Source organism: Mobula hypostoma, chromosome 16, assembly GCF_963921235.1.
Source record: "Mobula hypostoma chromosome 16, sMobHyp1.1, whole genome shotgun sequence".
In the NCBI taxonomy this organism is placed as follows: Eukaryota; Metazoa; Chordata; class Chondrichthyes; order Myliobatiformes; family Myliobatidae; genus Mobula; species Mobula hypostoma.
Genome location: NC_086112.1, coordinates 658,260 through 667,058, shown reverse-complemented (window position 1 = coordinate 667,058; position 8,799 = coordinate 658,260). Strand labels below are relative to the sequence as shown.

General features: G+C 42.7%; 1 protein-coding gene across 1 annotated transcript in view; it reads right to left on the bottom strand.

The window, feature by feature from the left end:
* Positions 1–1,174: 1,174 nt before the first annotated feature.
* The window catches only part of LOC134357615 (gonadotropin-releasing hormone receptor-like), a 28,705-nt gene continuing 21,080 nt past the window's right edge, over positions 1,175–8,799 (bottom strand). Inside the window, exons 2-3 of the mRNA XM_063069239.1 lie at positions 6,987–7,194; positions 1,175–1,416 (exon numbers count right to left, since the gene is read on the bottom strand). Of these exons, the coding sequence (XP_062925309.1) occupies positions 1,175–1,416; positions 6,987–7,194 (450 nt within the window). The remainder of the gene's footprint in view (positions 1,417–6,986; positions 7,195–8,799) is intronic.

Below are 8,799 nucleotides of genomic sequence, written 5' to 3'. Positions count from 1 at the left end.
TCCAGATTTATTTAGTGAGACTGCATCAGAGGATTAAGTACAGCATAACTTCACGCAGAGCATAATGAATAACACAGAATGAATGGTCAGATTTATAATTGTGCTGCTCCAATTTCTAAAAACAGCCCCCATGACAAAAGTGAAAATATTGAAAATCTTCTGGGTTTGGATGGGTTTGCTGTTCAAAATAGCATCTGTTGTACTTCTGTACTGATGGAATAACCAAGCTCTGAGATGTTTAAACACATCCTTTATGCCTTTAACAGATGCTGCATTAAGAACATTGTAGTTTTCCCACAGAAACATTACACATAAACTGATTAACTGCATAGATTATAAAGGCATGTGCTGCATTTAAGGGTAAAGGTTTCCATAAAATGTTCTGCACCATTGTTGAAAATGGCACACCATGGAAATGGTAAAATCTGGTCTGTTAGACTGTGAGAAGACATGTGTTTACAACCACACATACTGCAGTCCTAAGAGGGGATCAACAGTAGAAAGGCTGAGCAGCTTCAGGTTCCTGGGCATTAGCATCTCAGTGGATTTGTCTTGGGCTCAACACATTGATGTAATTACAAACAAGACACACCAGCAGCTCAACTTCATTCAGAGTCTGAGGAGATTGGATATGACATGGTGAAAGACACTTACTAATTTCTACTGATGTATGGTGAAGAATATTCCGGCTAGTTACATCACAGCCCAGTATGGAGCCTGCAATGCACAGGATTGCAGGAAACTGGGAAGGCTGGAGTCAGGTCCATCCAAGTACAGCCTTTCCCATCACTGAGAATATCTTCAAGAGGTGGAATCTTGAGGCAGTATCCATTATTTAGGACTACACCTCCAGGATATTCCCTCTTCACCTGACTATGATCTTATTCCTCTTTTTACACTATTTCTTCATTTTTGAAACTCATTGTAGTTTGTACAGTATGTCTTCCACTGTACTGCTGCCACAAAACAACACATTTCACAAATATATCAGTAAAAATAAACCTGATTCTGAGCATTTGGTTGGTCTGTCTGTAAATTCACTTAGTCCAAGCATTGTCTTTCACAACATAGTCCTGGGTGTGCCAATGATACCATAAGGTGACAGTAACAACAGCAAGATATCTGAGCACTGGACAATAAACAATGAAAAGACAAGCATCACAATTGAGATAAACTAAGAAAAATACCAGTAAATAAGTGGATCAAGGCAAGGATTCAGTAATCCAAACACAAATAAAAAGTGGTTGATTGCTTCAGGCAACTTATATTCCAGATCAGGATCAAACCAATACCAGATCCCCATCAGGTAGTATGGGGTCCAGCAGATGATGAAAGAAGTGACAAAAGCAATGGTCATTTTCATTGTTTTTATACGAGCTTTTGGTATGCCGTTCCTTGACTGGTTCAGATCCATCTCTGCAAAATAAAGAAGTCCAACAATTCCTAAAGTTATACTGATAACAGTAGAGAATGCCAAAAAGAACAATACTTTCAGTAAAGCACAGAATTTCTTGGTTCTCAGAAAGTGCATCAAGTGGATATGTGCACCAGACACTGAGAAAATTAGAAACATAGAAAACCTACAGCACAAGACAGGCCCTTCGGCCCACAATACTGTGCCAAACACATACTTACTTTAGAAATTACCTAGGGTTACACATAGCCCTCTATTTTTCTAAGCTCCATGTACCTATTCAGGAATGTCTTAAAAGACCCTGTCGTATCCACCTCCGCCACCATCGCCAGCAGCCCATTCCATGCACTCACCACTCTCTGCATTAAATACTTACACATGACATCTCCTCTGTACCTACTTCCAATCACCTTAAAACAGCGCTCTCTCATGATAGCCATTTCAGCCCTGCAAAAAAGCCTCTGACTAACCACATGATCAATGCTTCTCATCATTTTATACACCTCTATCAGGTCACCTCTCATCCTCTGTCACTCCAAGAAAAAACTCCAAGTTCACTCAACCTATCCCCAATCCAGGCAATATCCTTGTAGATCTCCTCAGCACACTTTCTATAGTTTCCACATCGTTCCTGTATTGAGGTTACCAGAACTGAGCACAGAACTCCAAGTGGGCTCCGACTAGGGTCCTATATAGCTGTAACATTACCTCTTGGCTCTTAAACCCAGTCGCAAGGTTGGTGAAGGCCAATGCACCGTATGCCTTCTTAACCACAGAGTCAACCTGCGTAGCAGCTTTGAGTGTCCAATGGACTCGGACCCGAAAATCCCTCTGATCCTCCACACTGCCAAGAATCTTCCCATTAATACTATATTCTGCCATCATATTTGACCTACCAAATGAACCACCTCACACTTATCTGGGTTGAACTCCATCTGTCACTTCTCAGCCCAGTTTTGCATTCTATCGATGTCCTGCTGTAACCTCTGACAGCCCTCCACACTATCCACATCACCCCCAACCTTTGTGGCATCAGCAAATTTACTAACCCATCCCTCCACTTCCTCATCCAGGCTATTTATAAAAATCACAAAGAGAAGGAGTCCCAGAACAGATTTCTGAGGCACACCACTGGTCACCGACTCCATGCAGAATATGACCCATCAACAGCTGCTCTTTGCCTTCTGTGGGCAAGCCAGTTCTGGATCGACAAAGCAATGTCCCCTTGGATCTCATGCCTCTTTAATTTCTCAATAAGCCTTGCATGGGGTACCTTACCAAATGCCTTGCTAAAATCCATATACACGACATCTACGGCGCTACCTTCATGAATGTGTTTAGTTACATCCTCAAAAAATTCAATCAGGCTCATAAGGCATGACCTGCCTTTGACAAAGCCATGTTGACTATTCCTAAACATATGCTTCTCCAAATGTTACATAGAATAGAACAGCACAGTACAGGCCCTTCAGCCCACATCGTTATGCCGACCCTCAAACCCTGCCTCCCATATAACCCCCCACCATAAATTCCTCCATATACCTGTCTACTAGTCTCTTAAATTTCACTAGTGGATCTGCCTCTACCACTGACTCAGGCAGTGCATTCCACACACCAACCACTCTCTAAGTGAAAAACCTTCCTCTAATATCCCCCTTGAACTTCCCACCCCTTACCTTAAAGCCATGTTCTCTTGTATTGAGCAGTGGTGCCCTGGGGAAGAGGCACTGGCTATCCTCTCTATCTATTCCTCTTATTATCTTGTACACCTCTATCATGTCTCCTCTCATCCTCCTTCTCTCCAAAGAGTAAATTCCTAGCTCCCTTAATCTCTGATCATAATGCATACTTTCTAAACCAGGCAGCATCCTGGTAAATCTCCTCTGTACCCTTTCCAATGCTTCCACATCCTTCCTATAGTGAGGTGACCAGAAATGGACACAGCACTCCAAGTGTGGCTTAACCAGAGTTTTATAGAGCTGCATCATTACCTCGCAACTTTTAAACTCTATCCCTTGACTTATGAAAGCTCATATGTTCATAAATCGTGCTTCTCAGGATCTTTTGCAACAACTTACTGATATAAGACTCACTGGTCTATAATTTCCTGAGCTATCTTTACTCCCTTTCTTGAATAAGGGAACAATATCTGCAACCCTCCAATCCTCTGGAACCTCCCCCATCCCCATTGATGATGCAAAGATCATTGCCAGAGGCTCAGCAATCTCCTCCCTCACCTACCATAGTAGCCTGGGGTACATGTTCTCCAGTCCCGGAGACTTATCCAACTTGATGCTATCCAAAAACTACAGCACATCCTCTTTCTTAATGTATATATGCTCAAGATTTTCAATCCTCTGTAAGTCATCCCTACAATCGCCAAGATTCTTTTCCATAGTAAATACTGAAGCAAAGTATTCATTAAGTATGTTTGCTAACTCCTCCGGTTCCATACACACTTTTCCACTGTCACACTTGATTGTTCCTATTCTCTTTTCCTCTTGCTCTTAACAGACTTGTAGAATGCCTTGGGGTTTTCTTTAATCCTGCTCTCTAAGGCTTTTCATGGCCCCTTCTGGCTTTCCTGATCTCATTCTCAAGCACCTTCCTGCTAGCCTTATAATCTTCTAGATCTCTATCATTGCCTAATTTTTTGGTCCTTTTGTAAGCTTCTTTTTTCTTCTTGACTAGATTTTCAACAGCCTTTGTACACCATGGTTCCTGTACCTTACCATCCTTTCCCCGTCTCATTGGAATGTACCTATGCAGAACGTCACGCAAATATCCCCTGAACATTTGCCACATTTCTGCCGTACATTTCCCTGAGAATATCTGTTCCCAGTTTATGCTTCCAAGTTCCTACCTGATAGCTTCATATTTCCCCTTACTCCAATTAAACACTTCCTTAACCTGTCTGTTCCTATCCCTCTCCAATGCTTTGGTGAAGGAGATGGAATTGTGATCATTATCACCAAAATGCTCTCCCACTGAGAAACCTGACACCTGACCAGGTTCATTTCCCAATACCAGATCAAGTACAGCCTCTCCTCTTGTAGGCTTATCTATTTAGTGTGTCAGGAAATCTTCCTGAACACACCTAACAATCTCCACCCCATCTAAACCCCTTGCTCTAGGGAGATGCCAATCAATATTTGGGAAATTAAAATCTCCCACCACGACAACCCTCTTATTATTACACCTTTTCAGAATCTGTCTCCTTGATGTCCATGTTACTATTGGGTTGTCTATAAAAACAAAACCGGTTGCATTATTGTCCCCTTCTTGGTTCTAACTTCCACCCACAGAGACTCTGTAGACAATCCCTCCAGGACTTCCTTCTTTCCTGCAGCCGTGACACTATCTCTGATCAGCAGGGCCATGCCTCCATGTTTTGCCCCCTTCCCTGTCCTTTCTGAAACACCTAATGCCTGGCACCCTAAGTAACCATTCCTGCCCCTGAGCCATCCAAGTCTCTGTAATGGCCACAACATCAAAGCTCCAAGTACTGATCCACTCTCTAAGCTCATCCACTTTGTTCATGATGCTTCTTGCGTTAAAATAGACACATCTCAAACCATCGGTCTGAGCGCATCCCTTCTCTATCACCTGCCTATCCTCCATCTCACACTGTCTCCAAGCTTTCTCTATCTGTGAGCCAGCAGCTCCTTCCTCCATCTCTTCAGTTTGGTTCCCACCCATCAGCAATTCTAGTTTAAACTCTCCCCATTAGCCTTAGCAAACCTCCCTGCCAGGATATTGGTCCCCCTCAGATTCAAGTGCAACCTGTCCTTTTTGTACAGATCACGCCTGCCCCAAAAGAAGTCCCAATGATCCAGAAATCTGAATCCCTGCCCCCTGCTCCAATCCCTGAGCCACGCATTTATCCTCCACCTCATTCTATTCCTATACTCACTGTTACGTGGCACAGGCAGTAATCCCAAGATTACTACCTTTGAGGTCCTGCTTCTCAACTTCCTTCCTAAGTCCCTGTAGTCTGTTTTCAGGACCTCCTCCCTTTTCCTACCTATGTCATTGGTACCAGTATGTACCACGACCTCTGGCTGTTCTCCTTCCCACTTCAGGATATCTTGGACGCGATCAGAAACATCCCAGACCCTGGCACCTGGGAGGCAAACTACCATCCGTGTTTCTTTCCTGCATCCACAGAATTGTCTGTCTGACCACCTAATTATATAGTTCCCTATTACTGCTGCCTTCTTCCTTTCTCTACCCTGTTGAGCCACAGGGCCAGACTCTGTGCCAGAGGTATGGCCACCGTTGCTTCCCCCTGGTAGGCCCTCCCCCCCAACAGTACTCAAACAGGAGTACTTATTGTTAAGTGGGGCAAAAACAGGGGTACTCTCTAGCCTCTGACTCTCGTCCTTCCCTCTTCTGACTGTTACCTACTTATCTGTCTCCCCAGGCCCCAGTGTGACTGCTTGCCTATAGTTCTTCTCTGTCACCTCCTCACTTTCCCTAACCAGAAAAAGGTCATTGAGTTGCATCTCCAGTTCCCTAAGACAGACCCTAAGGAGCTGCAGCTTGACACACCTGGTGCAGATGTGGCCATCCAGGAGGCTGGGAGTCTCCTGGACTTCCCACATCTGACACCCAGTTTAGATGATAGAATAGGTGGCTTTGTTGCCAAGTTTGCAAATGATGTGAAGATTGGTGGAAGGGCAGTTAGCGTTGAGGAAACAGGTGGACTACAGAACTTAGATTAGGAGAATGGGCAAGAGTGGCAAATGGGACAATGTTGCAAAATGCATGGGCATGCACTTTGGTAGTAGAAATAAATGTGTAGACTCTTCAAAGGAGGTTCACAAAAATTATTCCAATATTGAATGACTTGTCATATGAAGAGCTTTAGATGTCTCTGGGCCTGTTTTCACTAGAATTCAGAAGAAAGAGGGCTGACCGCATTGAAACCTACTGAATAGTGAAAGGCCTTGATAGAGTGGATGTGGAGAGGATGTTTCCTGTGGTGGGAGAGTTTAAGACCAGATGACACAGCCTAAGAATAGAGAGGTGTTCTTTTAGAATGGAGATGAGGAGAAATTTCCTTAGACAGAGAGTGGTGAATCTGTGGATTTCTTTGCCACAGGAGGTTGTGGAAGCCAAGTCCTTACGTATATTTAGGGCAGTGGTTGATAGATTCTTGACTGGTCAGGGCATGAAAGGAGATGAGAGAAAGGAAGGAGATTGGGGCTAAGAGGAAAAAAGTCATCATGAAATGGTGGAGAAACCCAATTGGCCAAATGGCCTAAAGGGGCCAAAATGGCTTAGAAACTTCTCCAATTAGAACACTTTATCAGATTACTTCTTATAGTCATAGTCATAGTCATAGTCATAGTCATACTTTATTGATCCCAAGGGAAATTGGTTAATCCAGGTTATCCAAGTCTCATTAAAGAACTCTTGTCTTTAGTTACCTGTAGTATTTAAATTTTCTCTTAATTTTGATGAATTGAGATTTTAAACTGAAAGACTAATAGTCAATAATTACATTACACCTTTTCTAAAAATGAGTCCCCACCCTATAAGTAGACAATGAGAAAGTTTGTGGACATACGATTGAAGTTTGGACGCAGATTATTTGTCATCTTGATGATTATTTTGAAGTTGCAGATCAGCATGATAATTAGTGGAATAACAAAGAGGAATCCAAAGGTGAAGAAGTTGTAGAAGGCTTTGTCCCATTGACCCTGAAAGCCTCCTAGAGTTGCACACTGTGAGAAGAAGCATGGTTCTGTGTAGTGCGTCATTCTGAAGAGCCATAGCTGCAAAAGTGAAAGAGAAAGAAAATCAAAATACTTTTACATCAAAGGTGGGCAAACAAATAGAGAGGATTCTTAGGGGCAGGATTTATAAACAGTTGGGGAAATATAATCTTATTAAGGACAGTTAGCAAACCTTTATGAAGGGAAACTCATGATTTATGAGATTGATCGGAGGGTTTGACCAAGTGACAAAACAGATTGATGTGGGTAGAGCAGTGGATGTGGCATATATAGATTTTATTAGGCATTTGACAAGTTTCCCCATGGAAGACTCATTCAGAAAGTCATGGGGCAAAGGAGTCATGGAGACTTGGCAACATAGGTTCAGAATTAGCTTACCCACAGAAGACAGAGGGGTGGTTGTATTTGAAGTGTTTTATGCCTGGAGGTGCTAACCAGTGGTGTTCTGCAGGGATATGTTCTGAGAACTGTGCTCTATGTGATATTTATAAATGACAGATGAGGAAGTGGAAGAATGGATGAGTAAGTTTGCAGATGACACAAAGGTTTTTGGCATTATGGATAATATAAAAGGTTACAATACAATATAGAGAGGATGCAGACATGTTCTGAGAATTGGCAGGTTGGCAGAAAAGCATGAAATGATACATTTTGAAAGGTTTAACTGGAAGGCATAGTACAAAGTTAATGGTAGGATTCTTAGCAGTGTGGAGGAACAGTGGGGAAGTCCATAAATCCCTTAAAGCTGCTGTGCAAGTTGAGAAGGGGTTAAGGTGAATGGTGTGTAGGCTTTCATTAGCTGGGGGATTAGACTACACTTAGAGTACTGTGCTTAGGTCTATTTGCTTCATTATAGGAAGGATGTGGACACTTTAGCGAGGGTGCAGAGGAGAATTACCAGGATGCTGCCTGTATTAGAGAGCACACCTTATGAGGATAGATTAAGCTAACTAGGCAGATGAAAGATGACTTGATAGAGCTCATAGTCTTGGAGCGTCTTACACCTCACTATCAGTGTGCCTGATGAGTGTCTCCAGTTGAAAAAAACAAATGGTAAGCCACAACAGCACATTAGTGCAAGGGCTTTTAATCAGCGTCAAGTGAAAGAAAAAACACAAAAACTGACCAAAAATTGTGAAGAAAAAATGTACTTACAAGTAGACAAATGGGAGATTTTAACTTTCCTAATATTGATTGGCATCTCCTTAGTGCAAGGGGTTTGGATAGGGTGGAGTTTGTTAGGTGTGTTCAGGAAGGTTTCTTGACACAATATGTAGATAAGCCTACAAGAGGAGAGGCTGTGCTTGATCTGGCATTAGGAAATGAACATGGTCAGGTGTCAGAGCTCTCTGTGGGAGAGCATTTTGGAGGTAGTAACCACAACTCTGTCTCCTTCACCAAGGCACTGCAGAGGGATAGGAGCAGACAATTTGAGAAAACTTTTAGTTGGGGGTAGGGGCAAATATGATGCTATTAGGCAGGAACATGGGAGCATAAATTGGGAGGAGATGTTCTCAAGGAAATGCATGGCAGAAATGTGGCAAATGTTCAGGGGATATTTGCATGGACTTCTGCATAGGTATGTTCCATTGAGGTAAATAAAGAATGGTAGAGTTAAAGAACCATGGTGTACAAGGTATGTAG